We start from the raw sequence: 25,867 nt of genomic DNA on the forward strand, positions 1-25,867 counted from the left end.
GAAATTGAAGGGATGATGAAAACAGTTCAGGCAGTACCTGATTTTGTAAAGGTGAAATTGTTCTTTCTACTTGCTTCCTGTACTCTTACACAGAGCTTTAGGGATTAGTCTTGCATAGATGCCTAAACTTGTAGATGGGAAAGCAGCTAAAACATTAATTAGCAAAATCTAAGGAATACAGAGTATTTATAGGATAAAGCCACCCTAGTACTTACAAAGGTGGGAGGAAAAAAAAGAATAATTAAAAGGAAAAGCAGCTATGTAAAATGGAACTATGGAAACAGTGATGAAAAAAACTTAGAAGTCTGAACTCTCTTAAATGATCTGAAGTGTAAAGTGATATCTCTGAGGAAAATATATTTTTAAAAATGAGAACTAACTTATGTATGCCTTAATTTGGGGGTCTTCAAAATTTCTGAAAATCAGAATCATTTTAAACCATGCCCTATGCATATCTGGTGTACTCTATCACCACCTTAATTTTGCAAAAGTTCATTTGCTACTGATATTTATCTCAAAAAATACCAATTAATAAATATTAATAAATATTAATAAATACCAATTAATAAATACAAAACAAACTCATATATCCTTGCTTATACAGTCTTCCCCAGTCTGTATGCAAAAGAGATGTCCTTATTGGGGGCAGTTGGCATCCAATAGTAAGAGAGCAGCAGTTTTGTCATGTTGGAAGGTTTGACAGCCCGTCTTGTTTCCATTGCTGTATTTGTGAATTTAGAAACTTCCTCTGCTGTTGCATTCATTGGGGGCCAGAACACTCTTGGGCAAAAATCCACAGCTATAATTAGTGATTTAATTTTAATGTAGATGAATAGACAATCCCGAAGCCAGTAATTAAAATGTCATTACTTGACACAGAAGTTAGCATATTTGCCTAATGTCTGTTAGCAGAAGCTGCAGAGACCAGCCCAAATGAGAATTCTGCCTGAGGAAGAGGCACAGCAACTCAAAGCATCAAAACTCCCCCTGCCCCTGGGAAACAGCTGGACAGCCCCTGCCAGAAAATGGTGAAATGTTTTTTGGGAATGCACAGGCAATAACTCTGACCCCTCTGTTCTAGCAGAATCCTGGGATGTCCAGAAAGTATTTCTTTCGAGTATCTTGATTTATAGCCTAAGCCAAATGCAGTTAGGAAATAACAAGGGGAGAAAAAACAGACTTTGTAACAAGTAGCCCTGGGGATGTCTGTATCCAACAAGTATGGAATTAGTTCTGTGTATCATGTGTAACTCATTCAGACAGCGTTCCCAGAGTAAATAAATTTTAATCTGTATTTTTAATTCAGACTTTAACAGCAAGTCTCAGAGAACTAAGAAATCTGGATTCAGAGGCTTAGTTTAGTGAAAGAAGAGCAAAGACATCTCTGGGATCTTCAGTCTTCTGTCTAAAATAAACTAAAAGTAGCCACAAAGAGAAATGAAAAGTAGCCACAAACATCATAGTAAAAGTATAACTTTGCATGTGAATATTTCAGAGAAAACAATAGGAGTTAAAAGCTGTTGTTGAAAAACATAATTGCAAATCTATATTTAATAACTTTTTTTATCTAAATTCTGGGAGATCTGAACTATGACCTTTCCTATTTCTTTGCCATTTTAATGACACAAGCTAGTGAGTAAAAGTAATACCAATGTAAATCTAAAATCTAAAGGCTTCAGAAGGTTTCATTTTTTAATTCCACTTTCTTTGGAGTCACAGTAAGAGTTCTACAACTTTAATCCATCAAGCAGCTTTGCAAAACCATCATGAAAATGTATGAACCCAAGAACAAAATCTACTCACCCAACCTTACAGCAATGATTAAAAAAAGCCCTAATTATAGTATAGTCACCCATCAAAATAAATTACTCAGGGTGAGTGGGTAAAAAGAAGTTTGCTAGACTTCCTTAAGGAGGTGGTAATTGTCTTGGATTTTGTTAAAATACATCACTAATTATATTTTAACAAAGTCTATGTACTCTTTTCCTCTTTAGTAATTCTATAAGACGGTTGTAAGAATACTGGGAAAGGGATTTTTCAGTTTTAGAATATTCTATACTTGTGTGTTTTTACTGCAGAACAAAACAGACATACAAAAAATGCTCTTAATTACATATACAGACGATCAGAAATGTTAGAATAAAGTGATTTCATAAGAAGATTGGACATACTTCTATGGCAAAGTGATGTGTGAGCACAGTGAAGTGAGAGCATGGTGGTTCTACATGGTTGGTTCATGGAAGTCCACAGAATCTGCATTTAAGAATTCCTTTCTGTCTTTGACATCAATTGCATGCAAATGATGCTCAGGAAAGTGGTTGAATCACCATTCCAGAAAGCGTTCAATAAATTTGTAGTTGTGGCACTCAGGGACGTGGTTTAGAGGTGAACATGGCAGTGCTGTGTTAACAGTTATATTGATGATCTTAGAGGTCTTTTCCAGTCTTTAAAATTCAGTGATTCTAACACTAAATCCTTCAGAGAAGATGTCTGCAGCCCATATTCCTGGGATGTGTTGACCAGGAAAACTTCAGACCAAATTTGAAAGACCACCAACCACATATGATCTTACCCTGCTGGTTATAGTGCCATTTTGTTGGGCCTGCCCTAAACAATACCAAAACCATGGGTTTGTTTTCTTGCTGTCTTCTGGAGGTTAGCAGAAGCCTATGCTTAAACTTACATCCAAAGAATGCACAGGGTGTGGACTCCATAGGGCAGCAGCCTTGAGCCTGATGTCCCAGAGCTTTCAGGCTGGGGATCGCCATAGATAGAGATATTTTTTTAGCCACTTCCTGGATGATTGCTTTACTTAATACCAATTAAATACTCCATCAGTTAAACACTTAAAGCTAGGTAGGGTGAATATAGGCCGTAATAATTCATTTGTAGATTCCAAAGCCAGTTAAGTCAAAAAATAAATATCTTGTTATTAAAAGACCATTGATTTTCATAGAATCATAGAATAGTTTGAGTTGAAAAGGATTTTTAATGGTCATCTAGTCCAATCCCCTTTAATGTGCAGGAACACCTTCAGCTAGATCAGGTTCCTCAGAGCCTTGTCCAAGTTGACCTTGAATGTTTCCAGGGATGGGACATCCATTACCTCTCTGGAAAACTTCTTCCAATATTTCACCATCCTTCCAATAAAAAAATGCCTATTATTGAGTTTGAATCTATCCTCTTTTACTTTAAAAAAACCCTCATCCCATTGCAACAGGTCTTTCTAAAAAGTCATCTTTATAAGCCCCCTTTAGTTTCTGATTGGCTACAATAAGGTCTCCCTGGAGTCCTCTCTTCTTCAAGATGAACAATCCCAACTCTCAGCCTGTCCTCATAGGAGTGGTGCATCATTTTAGTGTCTCTCCTTTGGACTTGCTCCAACAAGTCCATGTCTTATGTCGAATATCCTAGAGGTTAATGCAGCACTGCAGGTGCTGCATGAGAGCAAAGCAGAGGGGAAGAATCCCTTCCCTTGCCCTGCTGGCCATGCTGGTTTGGATGCAGCCCAGGACACAACTGGTTTTCTGGACTGTGAGTGCACATGGCCAAGTCATGTCCAGATTCTCTCCTTCCAGCACCTCCAAGTCCTTCTCAGCAGGGCTGCTCTCAGTCTGTTCATCCCCAGCCTGTGTTGACACTGGGGCTGCCCTACCCCAGGGGCAGCACCTTGCAGTTGGTCTTACTAAACCTCATGAGATTCCATGAGCCCACTTCTGCACCTTGTCCAGGTCCCTTTGGATGGCATCCTGTTCTTCAGGTGAATCAACCAAACCACTCAGCTTGGTGTCATCTGCAAACTTGCTGAGAGTGCACACAGTCCCACTGGTGATGTCACTGATGAAGATACTAAACACTAGTTCTTCCCAGTATGGACCCCTGAGGGACACCACTTGTCACCAGTCTTCATCTGGATACTGATTATAAACAGACATAAATTATGAACAGATGCTTCTTGTTGCATGCAGTAGGCTTCTAGTCTTAAATAAATGCAGCCATCTTCTTTTAATCAAATAATAAAATATTCATATTTGTTCACATGATTATTTTATTGAAAATTAAGCTAATTTCTGCCTACCTAAAACTCTCTATACCATTTTAGTCCATTACATTTCCATATGTATTTGTTTGTGAACTGTTAAAATATCAAATGTAACTCAAATCTAGGCCAAAATTAGACTTCAGAGTACTTCCCCCTAATTTATTATCAATAGTGAGTGATCACAAAAGCAAATATGTAGATGTTTAACATTCATCATAACATTTGCAGTTATTGTTCTCATAACTGGAAAATAAGGTTTGTCTTTCATTTCCTAGAGTTGTGGCTGACTCACACAATTTTGACTGATACTTCAGCAATTCAAAGCTGTATAAACAAAAAAGACAGATCAATCTAAATGAGGGTGCTGAATAAGCAGAGGCAGGTGTGTATTTGTAGCTGGGTATTGTTTCATCCCACTCTAAAAATAAGTGTGAAAAGGAACGTGTCTCTGCTCTGGGCTCGGAATGTGAGTCACACCATAGCTGGAAGTATTCATGCTAAAAGCTTCTGGCTCTGGAACACCTTTTATTTCTGTCTGGTTGTTCATTTTTACTATAATTTCCTAATTCCTCAGCACTACTCTTAACTTTCCATAACACTTACATTTTTAAACAAAGATGTTTTAGTTTCTTAGATGAGATCAGTGGAGCTTCAGGAGCAAAGGATGCTCTCAGCAATGACCCCCTTCCTTCACAGCCTGATGGCTTAGGCTGGCCTGGCCCAGGAGCTAAAGGAGCACGTGCTCCTCCACAGCCTGGAGTGCAGACCTGGCACAAAGCCCTTCCTCTCCCTTCTCTGTCCAGAAGGAACACAAGTGGAGATGTCCACTCTATGCTGCATTTTGGCTCTTTCCTTAGAGAAAGGGAGAGGACCTGGGAAGGTCAGGCAGAGGAAAATGCATGTAGGTCAGTCCCTGCAATGGAGAACAAGGTGGGGCACAACATGGCAGGCACATTGATAACTGTGCCCAGTAACTGGGATCACTGAGTGTCGAGCACATCGGTGTAGGCCCTGTCAGGATATCTTTTTATCATTTCATCATGGTGATTTTCCTGCTTCTTTACTACCACCCAAATGCTCTGTCTTTTTTTCTTCCACAAGGGCTTACCTTTTCTCAGGGAACAAGTTAGGGTATTGCTTCATCATCAAACACTTTATCGATAAAAGCCTTACTTCTTCCTGACATAGGTGAGCTAAGGTTAAGGAAAAAAAAGAAAACTGTTTTGTCCTCCTTATTTCCCCTTTTTTCTGCTTCTTGTGACTTTCTGGCTTCCTGGTCCGGTCTCTGTCATCAGAGAAAGCCTACCCAGTAATTTGTCTGACTCTTCCTTGCAGAATCAGGGTGCTGATGAGGGTTCATACAGCTCAGGAGTGGCAAGGGATACTTGGTAATTGTCACTGTGCCATGGCAGCCAAGCCACTTCGGCAGCCAAATCAAATAGGTTAGGCCAGACCATCTTCAGTGTTCAGCTGCACCCAGAACCAGCTGGGAGCACTGAAGCAATCAGGAGCAGCAGCCAGATGGATTAAGCAGTGGTGCTTTTTCTGCACTGCCTATCTGCACGGAGGCTTTGATTCAGGCCCAGCACAACGACCTTCACTTAGGCTTAAACTAATCTCTTGACTCTGTGCAGCAGTGGCAGGTAAGTATACACACATTTTTTTGAGTACAACAAGGAGGGACCTGAGTAATAGAGCAGCTGCACTTAGTCAAATCGAGGGAAAATGTCTCTACTGGTGCCCCTTGGCAGATGTTAAGGCATAAAATGCAAGAACAAGGAAGGTATGCAGAGTTCCATTCTGCACTCCATCAATCTGATTGTATGGGACTCTTGATTCAGAATTTGTACCTTGACATTTAATAGGCTTTCATGGTCTTTTTCATCTATGACTTTGTATAAGTGCTTTTTGACTGCATTTATGATACTGGCAGCATCTGACAGTGAATGCCACTATTCTCTTATGCTGTGTGGAAAAAAAAAAAAAAAAAAACAACAAAAAACCACTTATTTTGCTTGTTTAAACCTGCTAATTTCATTGGGCATCCTCTTGTTCTTATGTAGTGGGAAGCCAAGCAGCCATTCATTGATTTTCTAGGCACTTTCCCAGGGTTCTCCTGTTTTTATACATATCTGCCATATCCCCCTTCAGCTGTCCCATTTCCAAGCTGAAAACTCAAAATCAATTTAAGCAGTTCCAAGCTTTAATTGCCCTTCTTTAGTTCCCCCATGTAATTTTTGAGAGGCAAGTACCAGAACAGCAGGCAGTATACAAAAGAGAGGGTACTATGTGGTTTTGTATAGTGCTATAAAGGTGTTGTCTGTTTTGTGCTCCATTCATTTTTAAAAAAAACCTCCTAACTGCTGTTTTTTCTGACTGCCAATGAGCATGGGATTTATGTTTTCTTTTAGTAAGCTTTCCTTTTCTTTCTTTTTTTTTTCTTTTTTTTTTTTTTTAATGATTCCTTTTTAAAAATTAAGTACAGTTGAAATTATTTATTTGGTGTTCCTTTTGTACCTACAGGAAAATGAATTTCAGTACCTCATGATTTGTGTTTCAACAATAACCTGTTGAACCAGCCCTGGCCTTGCTCAGGGAAGATGTAAAACATCAGAGATTTTCCAAACTTCATGGCAACAAAAGTTACTGTTTTTAAATATTTAGTTTCTATATTTTGCCTAGGTATGACACTTGCCAAGGTTTTATGAGAGTCTCCCATTAGCTCTAATGTCCTAACTCTTAAATAAGGAATTTTAAGACACTGAGAATCTTTTCTTGATAAAAGACAACAGTTTACATTGATTCTAATTTTTCTGTAATGGAGCATAGCTCCTTCATTGAAATTACTGGATCTCTCATACTATATATTTTTTCCATTGAGTTTAGCTAATTCTTTTATGAACACTGATTGTATATATGTGCATAGTTTCTTATTTTTATTTGCAGTATTTATGCATATTTTTGAATTAAAGGTATAAATCAAAAGGTACGTAGTAATAATGTAAAACTCACTTTTAAATCAATGGTTACTGGATCATAAAGCACATAAAGTGTTACATTAGAGGACAGAAGTTGGAAATTATACAGCATTTCTAGTTTGAAATTGAATTAGTTAAATCCTCTTTGGCTCCTGATCTTACATGTGCATTTTTTTTTTATATTTTTATATATGTGATATTCACTGATTTTTCTTTAGTGCATTTTATCTGTCTCTCACTAATGCATACAGTCAGTCAAAGTGAAAAAGTGTCCAATATTTTAAAATAACATGAGAGTATCCTTCAGTTAAAACACCTCATCTACTATCCAGGATTTTAGCATTACTGCTAATTACTACTGCACTCAATTTTGTATGACAATGACAAAACTAGGAACTAAGCAAAAAAGTCAAGGTACTGCACTTTTAGTTTCACAGTTTGTGTCACACTGGTACTAGATGCCTGGGATATATCTGCTGATATTTATGGAATCAGTGGAAATCAGTGCATATTTGACAAGCTTTGTGAAGCTTAAGGCCTCTGAGGCACTGATTGAGACTGGTAATAATGGCTTAGGCTGGGAGTTTTTTTAATTGAGGAATCCTTTTTTCAAAATATGTGTAATTTCAGACATGCAATCTCACCAATAAAGGTAACATGATCTTAGAGCAATACACAAGTAGATTTCCAAGTGAGCACTGTTGTTTTTCAGATACTCTCAAAATAGCCCATACTGTCAGATCTTAGAAATTTGACTGTGACCAGATCTGATTTTGACATTTTTTGGAAGTACAGTTTTGTGAGTGGATCAATGTAGATTTTCTTTTTCCCCCTTAGACCCCAAATCCTGCTCCCCTGCCCTAACTCTAGCAGTCAGAGAGAGCTCCCACAGTCAGCGAGCCACAGCTCGCTGCCCTACTGGGGCTCTGGGTTAAACCTGCTGCCATTTCACAAAATCCAAAGAAAATCTGCGTTGAGTCAAAGTTTCATTCAAACATCCCTAAGTCCAGAGCGACTATGAGTGTCATTTAATGCAGTACGTTTTTACTGTGTGTTACAATTACAGAAACATCTGTTATTAATATTTTTTTGCTACACTGCTGTGAAAATTTCATTGAGTATTCAGTAGTTGCAAGGCTTTTCAGTTACTTATCTGTATTGAGGTGGTCATGTGGCTGAACCTTGTAAATCCTTGGAAACAGACAGGAGTACAACTACCAGTAGTAATTTTTACTCTGCCTGCAATATGTATTTTATGATGGTTTACTGTACATGTATAACATATGCATTTATTTTTGTCATGCCTGTATATGGTTACAAAAATTTTGTCAGTTTCTACTGCTGTTTGATCATACAGAAGCCATAAATGTGGGACAAGAAATTAAAAAATGGTCATAAGGTCTACAAATATTTTCATCAGCTTGATATCCTTACACAGGTGCACCTTTTGGGGAGGGGCAGGAAGGGGAGAGGTTGGAGGGGGGAAGTTTCTCAGACCTGGACAGTATTTTTAGTTTCCCATAATGACTGCTGTAAACCTACTTGTAAAATATCATGTTCATTGCACTTCAATGCAGCTTACAGATGAAAAAAGGATAACTGCATAAATAGCATGTTTTCATCTTTGTCTTATATTACTATCTATGTTTCTTCCTAGAAAGCACATGGTTTTAAAAATATTATTTAATTATATTACTGTTCCTATTTTTAGCTATGTTTTTATGACAAATTTGCTGTATCAGTAAGACACCAATTTTGAGATCAGATGTTCTGGAAATTCAAACATACAGATATTGATAGATAAGATGGAGCCATGGTCCATCTAATCTAATAATCCTTTTGACAGAAAGTAGATGACTCAGAGGAAGTTGCCAGAAATTTCATGAGAAACAAATAGAGGGTAATCTGCCAGCCACCTTAAGTCTTCTCAGAATTCCTTAGTACTTTGAGATAATCTTAAGACCTAAAACATAAGGTTTCAACTTTCTTTGAAAATATAGTAACATTAACTATTCAAATTTTGATCTCGTGAATAGCAAAATTTGCCAACTATGAAAAACAAGATAGTGAGTGTTGCTGAAAACTGCAAATCTCTGAATCACTGGATGATTATTTACTTTCTAAGCAGGTGAGATAATTTGAGGGAGTGAAAATTACATAACATAATAAATAATCAATATTCTTATAATCATTTTTATCCTTAAGAGACTCTTGTTTTGGGGCATAAATGTTGCAAAACTAATTTGTCCTAACTAATGGTTTGAAATAAGAGAACGCTCTGGTACACTGCCTATTTGTCAGGTTTTTGGATGAGAGGAATGAAAACTTAACCTGTTATAGTTTCAAAAATTGTTAATAAAATACATGTTTGTGAGCATAATTGGATCACTTGTGATACCACTAAGAAAATGAATTGCCATTTCATGAAAGGTAAATATTCAATTTCGCAGAAAACATTTTGAACTAGTCTTTATATTAGCTGGTGAGCCAGATCCTACCTCAGACATCCATTAATCTAAAACAAAAGAAGCAGCAGCAGCCTGTGTATTTCTGCAATCTTATGTGTTGTTCCTTTTCTTTTCTTTGCAGACAACTATTACGGCACTCCGAAGCCTCCAGCAGAACCGGCTCCGTTGCTGTTAAATGTGACAGACCAGATCCTCCCAGGTGCCACTCCCGGGGCTGAAGGCAAACGTAAAAGGAATAAGTCTGTGAGCAATATGGAGAAGACAGGCATTGAACCACCAGAGGAAGAAGAGGAAGAAAGATCTGTGGTCAATGGAAATGACGTGACAGTAACACCAGGTCTGTTCTTCCTTCTTACTTTGCAGTGAGTTTCTATTATTCAGAGTTCTCAGTTACCTCCTTCTGCAGTGAGAGTATGCATGTTCAGGTAAGGATGTTCTTGCAAGAGTGAAAGGCAGGAATCCTGAATATTAGGATTTCTCTGAAGCCTAAAAAAAATTACTTAATCTGTATTTTGGGAAGTCACCTCACCTCAGCTACTGTAAAGATTTCTGTCTCTGAACTAGTCCCTTTGAACCATATGTATAGACCAAGGAGAAAAACACCTTCTTTCTGAGTATGGATTGTGACCTGGTTTAGATTTCTAGGTTAGGAAATCAATCACAAGTGCCTGTTCCTCTCCGTTGACTATAGAGGGAGTCTAGAGAACTGCAATTTGGTCAGATGAGTAGTTTCTGTGTTTCAAGCCTTCTTGTTCTCAAATGGTGACACTCACAAGATTGTTCAGCATTTATGAAATGAACTTTTGTAAATTGTTATGAAGACTTAACAATATTGTGGGAGTCTAAAGTCACCACATTAATAAAGTTGTGGCAGTGTCACTGAAACTTAGCTGGCAGTACTATCTGGAGGACCTATTTTCAGAGCCTGCATAAAGCTGATAAGGGTTTCAGATTTCTAGTCCTAAAAGACAATTGTTGTTTTATTCCTTGGATCACAGTGCTTCATTAAAAAAGGGAGTCCATGTAGACTGGTATCTTGAGTGAGAGCACTCCAGCCTTTTCTGAAGCAGGTAATCAGCTTCCCCCTCAACCTTTCAGCAAGACAATACTTTACAGATCTTAATACTTCTTATCCTAAAATAGAATTTAAGAAATGATTTTGTTGTTGTTTGTGTAGAAAATTTAAGAATTCAGCTTTTTGTCTCTCTGAGAAATAATGCTGTGAATCCTTTTTGGTAAACTTAGAAATTCAGAAACAGATCACTGAAGTAGAAGTCTATAGTGACAATCATATGGATGAGAAGATAAAATGAAATATTGCAAGTTCTCTAAATGCATACATTACTGTGAAACGAACTATCTATTACCTAATCCTCTATGCTCTGTAGAAGGATTTTCATACTGCAGAGTCTATATATACCTTTCTAATTCCTGCTTCATTACAAAGCATATCAAATTTGATATCTTCCCATCCAGTATGATTTTGCTCATATTTTCTTTAGCTGTTGCCTAACATTACCTATAAGGGAAAATTCCTGTGCAGAATCCATCCTTTTCTATGAGAGGTGTACAGGAGCAGTGGGGTGAGAGTGGGTGTGGTTCTTCCCCTTGGCTCTCCAAAGGGCTGCAGTATTGTTCCCTGGCTACTGCCATCACATGCTGGACGAGCCTTGCTCATCCCTTCCACACAGATTGCATCTGTTGGCGTTGCTCTGGCACTTAGTGCCTTTGCTACACAGCTAAGCAGGAAAGGATGAAGCCCAGAGATCCTTACATAAAACATCAGCACTGCCGCTGTTGCCAGGATACTTCCACAGTGAAAGAGGCAAAGGCAGGATTTGGTCTCTGATGTGTATTGTAGAAATCATTAGAAATACCATTCTTTGTAGTTATTCAAAATGTGCCACATAACAGACCATTGCTGAGGAGAAATTTCCAGGACAATATGTTTCAGCTCCAAGTGGATCAAGAGCCAATATTTACCTGTCTTTTTCCTTGAATTCTACACCTATAATTTGCTTCTCCCAGGCAAATTCCATGTGAACAATGACTAGGCAGCACCCAAGAAGCAGGCACTGGCATGTGCTGTGTAACAAAATGAAATACATGAGCATGGGTGTAAGACAGCCCCCCCATCTTCCCCCTCCTCTTCCCCCCAGAGTAATTCCTGTCAGTGTGGCCAGCAGAACAAGCAGTGCCTGTGTTGGCTCTCATGGTTTCATAAGCAGGGTTTTGTTGTTCAGTTACACTGATTGAGGACTTTGGGGATTGTAGCAAAGCAGCTCTGTACATACATGCTGTGTTGCCTTTGTTGGGCAGTGTGGCTCCCACAGACCCTGTTACTGCAGTCATTTTCTCTGTGAGCTGACAGAGGCTTAGTCACCTCTAAAATGTCAGTGCATTTGTAGTTTGTGTCTTTAGACAATCAGGAAAACCAGAATATGTTAATTAATTTATTTATTTTTAAACTCTTGGTGGTGAGAGCATTTTAGTTTTTATAAAGAATCAGCAAAGGTAGGACATTTTTTATTGCCAATTCTTTTAGAAAGTGTGTTCTATTTTAAATACCTCACTTCCAGGAGGAGGCTTTTATTAATTATAAGACTCCTGGGACATCTGAAACATTAATTCATTTTTTATAGATGCTCAGCAATTTAATGGCTTATTAACTGCATATCCAAGCCTGTCAACTCAAAGGACTGCTCTAACACATAGGGCTACTAGTTTGAAATAACAACAGATCTAAGATGAATCTGAAGAAAAGAACCTATCCTTTTCAGACCAATTAAGTGATATCTGTGGTTACAGAGATCTTTGTGCTTTTGGTCTGAATTTTCAGGCAACTTTTCAGTGTCTGTTGCCATAATCTGTGCAAGTGTTGGGCTTCAGCAATTTTTCATTAATACCTTCTGTATGCCTTTCTTTGTGTCCGTCAGATTTCTCTGAGACAGTTGTATATGGACAAAATGATCATAATTGTCTGCCCAATGAGTTTGTTCTTTCTGATTTTTGTCACCTTTCCTCAGCCCAGGAGCCACCAGGAACCCTTCTCAGTGCTTTGGGATGGGGCTTTTGGCCATTTTAGGATGGAGCATTCTCAGTCCTTCATCCTGGATCAAGTTCTCTCAGGACAAAATAGTATGATTTGGGAGATGGGATTTGTCTCATCCAGTTTTAGTAAATTATATGCCTAAATGCCTTACTTTTTTGTTTGAGCTATTTGTCTCTGCTTTCTTGCTATAAAATAAGAAGAAGAAATTCCAAAGAGTAAGAGAGCATAGCTGTTTTAGATACACATTTTAGGGATCACCTCTACAATTTAGAATGATCAATTCAGCCTACAGATACAGAAGAGCTTAAATGGCTAAATTTAAATGAAGAACCTTACTATTTGCCAAGGAACATATGAGAGACATAATCTATAGATTGACTGTTAAGATGGGTAAGTTTAGACTTAGTATTTGGTTTCTTACACTTAGTGCAATTGTCTGCATTACTGGGCGAGACATATTGCACCTGAGAAAACTTTCCTAATGGACACTGTGTTGAAATTAAGGATTTCTGCAAAACTGATGCATTGACTAAATAGGTAAAAAGAGCCTTGATCAAATTGTAACCCAAAACTTGTCAGACATTCAGTTTTTACTGCTGTCACTGTTTATGTCTGCAAAAAATTGAGTCGGTCTCCTTCACAACCAGCATCAGTACTTGACACTGTGTTGGTCATGTCACATTTGCTTCCCACTGCTAACTGATGAAGTGTTTATCATCCCAACTCCAGAAGAATCACTTTAACATTGAAGGCATGCTTATGTATGTGCATTATTCTGACAGTACTTGAGCAATGATAAGTTGCACCCAGAGAATAAAGTTCTGTCAGGCTCAAATTAATTGAGGGGTAAGATATGACATCAAGTTTCAAAATTATCATTCCAGACCTTAAGAGTGAACAAAAGACCAGAGTCCCAATGCTGTCAATCACCATGCAAGGTGCACTAGTCCCAGGCAACACGCTGAGTTTATTGTTTTATCATTGCACAGCAAAGACAGCCAGAGGCATGAAAACAACATACATAGCTTCTGAGAGCCATGAGACTTTAAAACATATAAAAGTTGGTATCCATTGATTTTTCTTAGTGTGTTCTTTATACTCAATTAACCACAGCTAGGTCACATCCTGTGACCCACAGAATGCCCTGTGCTCACCCAGTCTCCATGACTCCTGCTTTCCTTGCCCAGGTCAGCTCCTGGTTTTCACTGTGTCAGGAGTCAGAAGGAGCAGTGCCTCCATACAAAAGCACCAAGCCCTGAATATGGCTCCAGCTCTGTGGGAAAGGGAACAGCTCCAAGGCTGCAAAGTGGTGTCTTCACAATAAAGTACATACACATATACAGGCAAACATGAGTTAAACTACTATTGTATCCAACAGTTGTTCAAAAGGATGGACTCTTTCCTGTACAGAATTTAAGAAATTAGCCATTTGATACAACATGGGTATAAAGATGTGAAATATTTTTATTCAGAACTTGTAAAACCACCCCATAAATTACAATTTAATAATCTTTTTTTTTTTTCCTGCTGATATTCCTTAGGTTATATGAGTTGGTACTTTCAAATGAAGAGAATAAGTTTTTGAACTTCTCTACATGAGTAATCTGCAGAATTAAAATAAAGGAATAAAGGGACAAGGTCCTCTTACATATTTAGATGACCAATATCAAGAATTAGACTGTAAATAATAGAAAAATTTAAAGTGCAAGCAACAGCATTGATGAAAAATGCTGAGACTATGACAGCATAACTACTAGTTTATCGGGGTTTTTTTAAATGGTCACCATATTGACTACAAAATTATAAAGAATGTGTCATGTCAACATATATCAGTAATATTTTAACTGCTGGTATTTGAAGTTGGGTACTACAGAGCTGGGGTATTTAAAGAAAAATAGTTATTTTAACATACACATTATCTTGTTCTCAACGTCCTTTGTATTCCACATATGCAATAGCTTGCTGGTGCTTTACTGGTGTCTATTCTGTCACTTCTCAGGACACTCTTGAGAAACTGTGCTAATCTGATTTTGAAGACTGAACCATCTAATCTGTTTTGTAGTGAGACAGAAGCTCTAGTAGGCTATTTCAATTTCAATTGATTGGGGTTTTTTAGTGACAAAAATACTTGCAGGCTAATGTTGTGGTACAATTTTAGGCTCTTTTTTACATCACATATTCCCAAGAAAATATTTGTATTCACCGTGCATTACTGTCACGTTGCAAATTTTGTTTGTACATTCAAGATGCTGCTAGTTTTTAACCAGAAGTCAATTTTTTGTTGTTTGGGGGTTTTTTTATCAAATCAAAAATTATAGATGGATATCTATTAGCAGAAAGAAAACCAGTGAGATGAATATCTACCTTACATGGAGTACAGGAATGATAGCTGCATATAACAGAAGGTGAGATGACACCATAGAGCTTTCAGATAAGTGTGACTAGGATGTCCACTGTGTAAAGATTACAGTTATTAAATGGCATTAGGCAATTCCATCTTAATTGCTTGGGTTTTAGTCATCATGATGTCTTCTCCATTATGAAAGTAACCTATTAAAAGATAATGATCCAATAATTAATTATTTATGAGATTGGCTTTAAAATAATTATATTTTAAGTTGCTAAATATAAACATCAGGTTTTTTTTTTCCCTGCTGTATTTTGATAGCAATCTCTGTCTTAGAAAAGCTCAGAATATTTCTTCTAATCCTCAGGGCTAAATTTTCACTTTTTTTTTTCTGTCATCATGATGGCTGGGATTTGTTAATATAGTTATTGAAAATCATGAATCTGACCTCTTCAGACCTGTTGCAAATAAGATCTTGAGGGAGAACACATATTAGAGATATCCTGGTAAAATCCCAGGACACAGTAGTGTCACCCCATCTGCGCTCTGTCAGACCAATTGGCTGATCAATAGTCATTGTGTGTGATGCACCTGTGCCCCAAATGAATCTGCCAGGTGACCTTATGCCTTAAATTCAGTTTAATCTGTATGTCTTCCTTCCTGTGGTAGAAATGTGGTCAAGGCTGCAGGCAGCCCCAGGAATACAGCTCACAGACCTGTTAATAATGCTTGAAACAGATGAGAACTTTTGCTTTGCCGAGATAAGAACAAAACACCCCAAAAATTTATCAGCAATTATTACATTGTCCTGTTCTCAGGGGAAGTAGAGACCATATATCTTCTCTGCTTTGCAGGTATCTTTTACATATTTGAAAATGCTACAGACAGATTCATGTTTACAAACAGCATAAAACAATTGTAATTCCACATAGTTCAAGCATGAATTAAGATGTAGCAACACGAGCTTCATGTGGATGTAGAGCTGTAGATCATAACTGTGTTCAAGGTTGAATTTGTGATTTTTTTCATGCTATTCTGAAGGGTTGTACGTCAGTGTCAAAAGTATTTTTTTAAGATCACGAAAGCTGTATCTGCCATTTATCCCCAAGAAGCAGCACCTTTTAATATGTCATGTAAAGAAAAAAAAGATTAGTTTGACACAATTTCTTCATGAAAAGATTCTTGACAAATACTTGTGACCTCTTAAGAGTTTACATGTAGTTTGGTTTGATTGCTACTTCCAATCCTTCCAGGAATTAAAAAGAGAAGGATGGTGCAGTTAGAGTTTCATGGGTCTTCCTCCTCTTTTTCTTCAAAAAGGACAAAAAGGCCTAATTGAGCAAATCATTTCAAAGGGAACATAGGTACTCAGAAATTAAGAATATAAAATTATCTAAAAACCTAAATCATAGATACTTTGCTGAAACCAGGGTTGTGTTTGTCCTTTCCAAGTTTCTTTTCCCCATGAAGTCTAGAAGGTTTTGCCATTATTAGCCGTGTGTCTGCTTACATGGTGCTCTCTGTACCCTCGGTTCCATTTCATCCAGCTCTGTCAGTTGAGAACAGCTGGTTCATCTGAGTTTCACCTGACCTGTTCTCTGCTCACTCCACCTTCTTTAGCCCTATTGCTGACGTTAATTATGTTAGTCATTTAATCACAGGTGATTTTTTTTTGTAGTAGTAGTGGCTGAGGCAAAAAGAGCACTAATTGCCTTGGGGTTCTTATGTGTCATAAACTATTAGCTTTCTTTCCTTCCCAAATAGTAGAGTGAGTCTACTTTTGGTATTATTATTATTGCACTTACAGAAGGTTTTCTTTTTACCCCTAATGTCCTGGCTGTTTCCCACTTTCTAGACTGACTGTTCTATTTTGCTTTTAGATGCCCATGTTGTTTTTCTGTGTTCGTCCTTAATGATTTAATCTAGTTTTCACCTTTTGTACAATTCTGTCTCAAGTAGCAGATCGCTACAGTCATGAATTAATTTTAATTATCTTTGATTATGCTTACTATTTTTCTTTTCAATTAGAAAAATTTGTACTTGCATTCTTAGTATTGTTTATTTAATCTTTACTTGTCCTCCTAAACTTTTTCTCTCTTACCATTGCTTGCCATAATATCAAATTTATTGATTCTGTAAGTTTATTAAAATCTGGACCTTTATAAACAGTTTTTGTTAGTTTTTTGTTGCCCTTCTTTCTTGCTGTTGTAAAAATCACTAATTAGAGTTTTTCACCCAAGTTGTCTTCCACCTTCCTACACGTTTCACAAAGATGTCTGCATAGTTACGTGCTCTGGGTGCACTGTTAGATCATTTAATAAATTGTCATCTTCTTGAACTTTTCTGTAGACTACATTGTTGACATGTTGAAGCATTTGGCATAGGCTGTGGGAAACTAAGCTTCCTACAGGTTGTATCAGCAATGAAAACCACTTTCTATATGGTTAATATATTGCTATGAGTTCATGGATGTCATTAGTTTCTTTGATAGATGGATACAGATAAAGAAATTGGTGCATATACTTTTTTTTTACTTGAAAAGGATCTGTAGTCTGTGGTAAAACAGCAGGATAGTTGTTTTATGTGTGTGTAGTTTGAAAAGTTAAGACATTCGACAGTAGAGCTGCTGGATATGAAGCTGCCTTCTGCTCAGTGCTTACTGCTAGTCTGGAAGGACTCCTGAGACAGAATGAGCCAGAACTCTTTATTAGTTTCTTGTTTCAGTTTGGTTTTATTGCTTTATTTTCTTTCATTGTGTTCCAAATAAAATGCATCATCAGAGGGACCCTTATGGAAACCAAACAGAATTTTTCTCTTTCTCAGAGAGAATCTTTTCTCTCTGATTTGCCTTTCACAGAGACTTGCACCCAGTAAATTCTTCAGCATTACTTGGATATCCAAAACCTGTAGTTTTTCTTCTCTTGTAGAATCAAGTGAACATGAAGAGAAGAGTACAGCTGTCTCGGGTGAGGTATCTGCCACCCAGCCTTGTCCTGCACCAGGATATGGTCAGCCTGAAGAAGCAAAGGAGGATATGGATGTAACAAAACAGACTAAACCTGAAGAGAATGATGACTTGGGCCCACTGCCTGATAACTGGGAAATGGCTTATACAGAAAAGGGGGAAGTCTACTTTATTGAGTAAGTCTTGTTTCCTCTATTTTTAATAGCAGTATTGTATTTAACTGGGTGGGAAAATGGTTTGTACGGTGAAGTGCAGCTTTGCACTCCTCATTAAAACAGCAGGAACGTTCTGGCTGTCAGGGCTCCTGAGAGCTGGTGGCAATTCCTGCATTAGTGATTTAGATGGAAGCCTGCTGGGTTTTAAGATAGGTAACTGGTCTGCTTATTTTGATGGCAGGAATTAAAGCTTTTGTTTCTTCTGTTGAAAGCAAGGCCTTTCTGCTCTTCTGGTGCTTTCTGCTGGGAAAGTAACACAATTGCTGGCTTTGTCCTTCCTTATGTGAACAGAGGTGGAGAGCATGATGCTTTTTGCCAATTAAAGGAAAGAAAAATGAGTGGACTAAAAACTAGCTAGTGAACAGTAGAGGGAGACCATGCTATATATAGAAATAGTAAAATAAATGAGTGGACTATAAGGAGAATTAATTATGTGTAGAAACTTTTCCGTGTTGGTAGATTATACATACCTGTTACTAATTAGTAAACTCATCGAAGTAATGGATATGAAAGTTCTTTATGCTCTGTGTATTCTCATTAAGCTATTAGAGAGCATCCAAAGGAGAGCCACAAGGATGGTGAAGGGTCTGGAGGAGAAGTCTTATGAAGTGGAGCTGAGGTCACTTGGTTTGTTCAGCCTGACGAAGAGGAGACTGGAGGGAGAATTCAGTGCAGTCTGCAGCTTCCTCATAAGGGGAAGAGGAGGGGTAGACACTGATTTCTTCACTCTTATGACCAGGGACAGGACTCAAGGAAATGGCCTGAAGCTGAGTCAAGGGAACTTTCAGATTGGATATCAGGAAAAAGTGTTTCACCCAGAGCATGGTTGGGCACTGAAACAGGCTCCCCAGGAAAGTGGTCACAGCACCAGCCTGACAGAGTTAGAGGGTTTGGACAATGCTCTCAGGCACAGGGTGTGATTGGAGTGTCCTGCATAGGGGCAGGAGTTGGGATTGATGATCGTGATGGATCCCTTCCAACTCAGCACATTCTATGATTCTGTGATTATTGTATGTTACCAGAAAAAAAAAACACAGCAAATGTCTGAGTTGGCATAACATTGTGTTCCACAAAAGAAAAGAGAGAATGGAAAAACCAACATTTTCATCAGTAGAGCTCTACTACAGAGGTAGAAGTAGCATTTATGCTTGCTTTGTGGAATTACCTCAGTTTGGAGCATTATCTGTTATTCTGATTATTAGTAGGTAAAAATAACATTTGGTGGTGTCAATTCTGCTTTAAGTCCTGTATTTAATGTAAAATGTTGTGACTATCACATGAAGTGTAAACAAATGTTAAGAATAAAGTTTGTGCATGGGGCTTTTTAATGAACACTGGCATGACCAACTATAGCTTCTGGCATATACAAGGCTGAAAATAGCAGTAACTATTAAAATATAAGTGTCTTTGCTGAAAAGGGCAAAAATATGCTTATTCTAGAAAAAGAATAATTATTATAACTTTGCCCAAGCAAGCAGAGAAGAACTAGGGTGACCTCAGGGCTAGCTGAAACCCTTTTTTCCTTCTTACCTTACTCCCAGATTTAATTTTTCTGCACACATTGAATGCTCTGAAAGAAAGCAGACTGAATTAGATGGCACTTTTATTTTACTTGTAACAAAAACCTATGATACCTTTGGGGGCTGGGGGAAGGGATGATGGGTAGATCACTAATACACCAAACTGTGAGAGTAGTAAATACTGCAGGAGGTAATTTAATAGAAAATAAATATATATTTTGTAATGAATACAGTGAATGCAAATAGCCCTGATGCTCTACAGAGCAGCCATTGCACTCCTCAAATTCCTTTGATGTTACAGCTTACTTCCTTTCCTGGAAATGCTCTGGTTTACACTGCAGTTCTGACAATGCTCATCATTCACTTACACTAAATGAATGTTAAGCAAAGCAATCAACCAGAGGTGCAGACTGGATAGAAGGGCTGTTGTAAGGACTTCTTGGTTTTGGGATTGTGTTGTTGAACAATGTATTCGCAAAAAAGTGCAATTACACATCTATACAAACACTAGATTATTTACTAGAATCCTAGCAAAGGAGCAACTCACTGATCATTTGAGTTTTCACATTGCACAGCCTTTGCAGGGTTAAGTAGGAATGTAATGCTGTGGGGATGCTGTTAAATTGCCTCTTTGTTTACAAGTCACTTTGGTTAATGGCATGAAGAGACTCCATTTGCTTTCACAAAAAAAGGGAAAGATAAAAAGACAACAAAAACCTATTTGTCTAACAACATCTCCCTGAACAGTAGTAAAGATTGTACTAGATTATTAAATAATAGATGAAAAACAAACATTTTTAAAGTGTACATCACAATGAGTGGGAAAAAAAAGACAGACTAGGCAGCATCTTTTATTGCTTTATTTGAGGATCTTGTGAATTGTGCCTTTAAACACTAAAGCCTTCTAGCAGCACATGATCTCAAGTTCCAGGTTGTCACAGGTACACCCAAAGGTCTTAGATTTCATGACAGCATTTTCATTCATTCACCTCAAACTAACCTCTAAAATTCGTGTGTGATCTCACTTATCAAAACTGCCATCAGAATAATGTGGCAGATTTACAGTGAGAGAGGAAGTGACTTCATAAGGGGAGAGATAATTCTCTATAGACAGGGTTATTTATTTGTTAATCATTAATGGTTCAGTTAGCATTTTGTAAAGCACAGTGGAAGGAATTTCCTCTCCCTCAAGGACTACAAAGATGAAAAAAATTATCATCTACCAGACACTGAATGATGCAAAAGATGGTTGTATTTTAGAGCATGCCTTGATCTGTTTCTTCCTTTCTTTCCCTTTTCAACATAGGTGCATGACCTTATGTTTACCTATTTTAGTATTCACAGACCGAACAAGAGCATCTCTTCTTGCAACATAATACTTACCACTGTTTTTCAGGAAGATCTACTTAAGTACATTTCTTGGGCTGTTTCCAGCCTCCCTTACATATGAATCTGAATTTTCAAATAAAGGCACACACTACACAAATAGGACTCTATCTCTTACATTTGGTTTCACTGAGAACATATGCTAATGAGAATATGCAATAATTAACAGACTGTATATAAATTGGAATACCATCAAAAAACCTTCCAGTTTTGCTCCTTCTTTCCTGCTTTAAATGTGGCTGGTAAGAGTGGCATATTTTGGCATGCTTAAATAAATTATAGTCACCACTCACTTTTTAGCTTTTCCCTTTCCCAGGGCTAAGGAAAGGCTGTGATTCTCCATAGCCTTCAGACTTTGCCTTGCCAACAACTCTCAAACCACATCGTAGAGACCCAAACTTGTGTTGTGCTCTTCAAGTCAGCAGATGCTGGTTGTGTTGGATCCAAGCATCAGTGTTTGCTGTGTTGGTCCAGTGCAATGCTGAAAGGAATAAAAAAGGACCGAGATTCTTGGTGCGTGTGCTATCATGTGCAGTCAGGCTGAACCGTGGCCCTCACTCAACTATCCAGCTCCATCCCATTGCATTATATATGCAACTGTCCTGTACAGTTGGCTACACATTTTAATACTTTTATAAAAGGCAGAATTGGATTTCTCTTTCTGTCCAGCCTTCTCTCCACATATAGGCAGCAGAACTCTGTAAGGGGTGCAGGGACAGCAGGACATGAAACCTAAAGTCAACCTGTTGGACTCCATACTGTTCGAAAGCATATATAGTTTCCTTTGCTTATATTAATTGTTTTCTTAGGGGATAAAAGTCTAGAATAAGTGCAAACTGCTGTAGAACATCTTTAAAGGATCATCTTTTTTGACTTGTGCTGGTGATTTTTAGGAGAATGTGGCCACATGAGGTTTAGCAAACCACTTTCCAGTACATCTCCCAGACATTCAGTCTCTTACTACTTCAACACCTACTTCTCCAAACAGCATAGTCAGCATTGCTTTTTGGACCCGTTGCCATATCTTTTCTAGTTGTTAAAGATTTTTTTTTTTATGAAAGCACCATAAAAGACTAAGAAACAGCTATAAAATAGTCCTTTGCCAAGGACTCTCCTTTTCACTGTAAAAAACAGCCATTAAGTTTTTTAATACAGCTGGTACAATTTCAAGTGATATCTGAAGAGTACAGCTTCAAGAATATTGCTACTGACTTCAGTGGGATCAGATTTTCTTTGCAGTAGTTTTTAAGGCAGGAAATTTTTTTTGACTGCAGGAATAACATTTATCCCAACATCTTGTTTACCTGAAGAACCATGATATATTTAGTTGCTCCTGATTGCTCCATCAGTTCACAATTGGAAAGCAGGATTCTTTAGTTAAGCCTGGATACACCATTACTATTTTTTGTATTAGAAGATACACCCTCCTACCTGCACTTTTATAAGTTACTTGGAAACTTTTGTGAGTTATATCATCAGAGTATCAGTCCATAATAATGAAATGTTTTGGTTGTCTGGATATTTCTGTTACTTGAATTAAGTAGCAATTAGGATGAAGTTTTTCTTGGTTTTTTTTATTTTCCACATACTGTTATAATATTCACTTCTGATAGGATTTTTCTTGGGGAAAAAAGCCATCTTGTATTAGTCTGACTTCATTGTGTAGACAATTCTGATTCATCAGGGGTCTTGAGCATATCACCATAAATGTCTGTAATTCATTTTCTTTGTTTATATGTTGGATTGGGTCTGTCAGTTTTGGTCAGCATAACAAATCAGATTTCTAATGCACTTTGGACTTCAACATGACATACAGCAGGACAGGCAGCTGAAAGAAACTGAGAGGGATCTTTTCTCCTGAGACCATTTTCTTGCCTCATGAGAAATTAATTAGGAATATGAAGATGGAAGAACTGGAAAGAATTTCTAGAACGCTGAATTCTTTTTTTTTTTCTCTTGTCTATTGATGTTATAAAGACATTATCACTCTGTACTAGTTGTGTGTTGTCCCTTGCTCTCACTTGCTGTTTTTATCTGTGCTGACATCTAGGTCAAACTGCCAGCTTAACTCCTCTTGTCTTTCCTCACTTTCTTATTTCTAGTCTTTCCCCCAAAGGTCTCTGCTGCTCTGTTCTGCAGAATTCATCTTCCAGGACCTTTCCTCTGATGTTTATCATGTTTTTATAACTTTTCTCCTTTGTATTTATTGAACTAGAAGAATCAGCTCACCTTTCTTGCCATATAGCATTAGGTACCTAATGTAAACCAGTTGCCAAGACTCCTTTGGTGGTCAATGGAGAGAGAGAATTACCTCCAGAGGCTGATTCATCCTGTCCATATATAAGGGCAGAATTAATTTGCCAGAATACAGCTGCTTCTACCAGTAAAGGTGTCTCCAGATATCCAAAACTCTGTCTGCTGTAGTATGTAATTTGTGTCAGGAGTACACTTCTGAAGGAAATCTTCTGGTTGTCTTCACACACTGTGATTTGGCTCACAGTTCAGAGTACCCACATTGGATTCCTTTCAGATGAAACTGAAAAGAAAGTTGATCTCTGGGAGTGCACTTCATTTTCTACAACCTCTGGACCCTGAACTCAGTCCATGAGACCAAATTTGAGTTAAAACTAGTCTGTGTTCCTTCTGATCTAAACCATTTCCCTATCTAAATTAGCAATATCAGCAGACTGCGGAGCGAAACTCTTGGTGCTGATGACCCAGCAGCCACAGCTTCTACGTCTTTTCAGGTGCCATGGGCTGCATGCCTGTGAATGTAGTGCAATAAGTGAGCTCCTGCTGTGCATCTTTTAGTTTAAATTCAAGTGAAAAGCTTACAAGCTTGGAGAATGCTTAGTGTGAAAAAGAAGATAGCTGGGAGACAGATTCACTGGAAAAGTGACCTCCTGATCTAAGCCAAAGCACCACTGTAGAGGCACAGTAACAACCCAAGACATCTCCATGATCGTGACAGATATGACACAGACCTTGTCAAAACCAGGACCTTCTGGAGTGACAGCCAGATGCCATTTAGGAGGTGACATTACCAGCATTATGTCACTTAAGAGCATATGATTAGGTGGTTCTGCTGGAAGAGAGGTAAGATAAATTATTCTGTATAGGTGTCTCTCCCTTGAAGAGAGATGAATCCTACACAATTAGCTATGTAATTTTTGTAGTCACATGAGATGAAGCCCATTCTTTGTCAGAAATTAAACTGCCTGAGTCAAAGAGAATTACTTCAACAGCAGAAATTACCACAGGAGACTTTAAGCATTTATATATTCCCCTAAAAATCTTGCATAAGCCTCTTCTGCTGCTGCAAATGCCTGGAGGCAGCGCCACCGTCTCTGGGCTGGGTACAGAAGTGCTCCTCTACTGCCCAAGGCCATCTAAGATTCACAGGATAGGAACTCCCAGACCTGGGTCTCTTAAGGACTGTGAACTCTGAGCACACCATGAAATGCAAGGCAAACTGGCAATCACAGCTGCTGCCATGCAAACCACTGCCAGAGGACAACTTCCTTTTGTATCTGTTCCTACATGTGTGCAAGAAGTTTAGGTAGCATCCCACAATGGATGGATGGTAAAATTGCTGGTTTAATGCTCTGTTTTCCTACCCATGTCCCTCCACATACAAATTACCTGAAGGTCATTATTGTGCTACTTGAAAATCTCTGCAGATATGCAATGCTTCAGCATAAAAAAAAAGGAGGGAGGAGTTAGCATTGTTGAAGTCCAGGGGCCCACAGAACACTGTGGTTTTCTTCTCCTATGTTCCCCTTTGCTCAAGTTGTTAGATCAAGGACCAGCTTAAATGCAATGTGTTCACAATAAAAACCCAAACAAACCCATATGTGCTGCCCCCAAACACACTGAAGTAGCACACTGGTAAATGCCCTTTTTGAATTGCTTTTCACAATAACGTGCAAGTTACATACCTTGCAAGACTCACTATTTAGACTAGGTTTGCAGTGCTTTTAAAAGACATTAAGGCTATTCCTGTCAGTAAGTACTTTCTATATTTCCTTCCAAAAGGTTTCAAGAGATTGCCTGAAGGCTTTGTTAGTACAAGAAACCTCATCTGTCAAAGTGTTTTAAACTGACAGATTGCTAACACAAATCCATTATATTCAAAGCTTGAGTAAAATAATATACTGTCTAACAAATAATTATAATAAAAAGATAACACTTTGTTAGATAAAAGCCACACTCCTCCTGTTTTTTTACTTCCTAAAGATATTGAGTGGTATCCAGTGAGATTCCCAGAGAGCCTCTAGTCGTAGTACCAAGCTCCAGTGCAATTAACAGGGAACAGAGGCAAATAAACAGACTCTGTGAAGTCTTAAAAGCAGAGCTATAAAGAAAATCTGGAGAAAAACAGGAGGTTGAGTCAAGGTTTCTGGGAAGTATTCTGTGCTTTCTTTCACTCTGTTTAAACCAGTTGAAGAAAATTTTTTCCACATATATTCAAAATTGTGTGCAACTAATACCAGAGGACTCTGATTACAATAAACTGTCTCTGCTAGGTGCAAATACTTGGCAAAGAGAGAGGATTTAAGTTAGCTCAGTAATAATTATTTTATTGACTTTTGGCTAAAGTATTAAGCTCTGCTTTACTGAATGACCTTTAAAAAAAATATAACTTCAATACATTTCAGGCCTACCTGTTTCTATTTTGTGCATAGCGGGTAACAAATTAGGATGAATTTTAAAAAGTTGTGCTCTTCCCATGCTCCATGTGCTTGAAGCAAGACCAAAGGGATCCTTTGTTAACTGCTTTCAAAGTTTCAAAAATTAGGAATTTACTGTTGATTTTAAGAGAGTGTTTAAGACAAGCATTGTTGGCTTGCCAGCACTTATCTCAGGAGTCCTAACTAGTAATCAAAATCATTGA

At 37.9% G+C, this 25,867-nt stretch overlaps 1 protein-coding gene across 10 annotated transcripts in view; it reads left to right on the forward strand.

The window, feature by feature from the left end:
* Positions 1–25,867, forward strand: part of MAGI2 (membrane associated guanylate kinase, WW and PDZ domain containing 2) — a 725,755-nt gene that overhangs the window by 468,461 nt on the left and 231,427 nt on the right. For 9 of the 10 annotated variants that reach the window (XM_069035710.1, XM_069035728.1, XM_069035720.1 and 6 more), the window contains 2 exons: positions 9,610–9,825; positions 17,815–18,028. In XM_069035710.1, coding sequence (XP_068891811.1) covers positions 9,610–9,825; positions 17,815–18,028 — 430 coding nt within the window. Of the gene's footprint in view, positions 1–5,600; positions 5,686–9,609; positions 9,826–17,814; positions 18,029–25,867 lie in introns of those variants that run through there. The other variant, XM_069035775.1, reaches the window with a different exon arrangement.

This window comes from Aphelocoma coerulescens, chromosome 1A (assembly GCF_041296385.1).
Source record: "Aphelocoma coerulescens isolate FSJ_1873_10779 chromosome 1A, UR_Acoe_1.0, whole genome shotgun sequence".
NCBI lineage: Eukaryota > Metazoa > Chordata > Aves > Passeriformes > Corvidae > Aphelocoma > Aphelocoma coerulescens.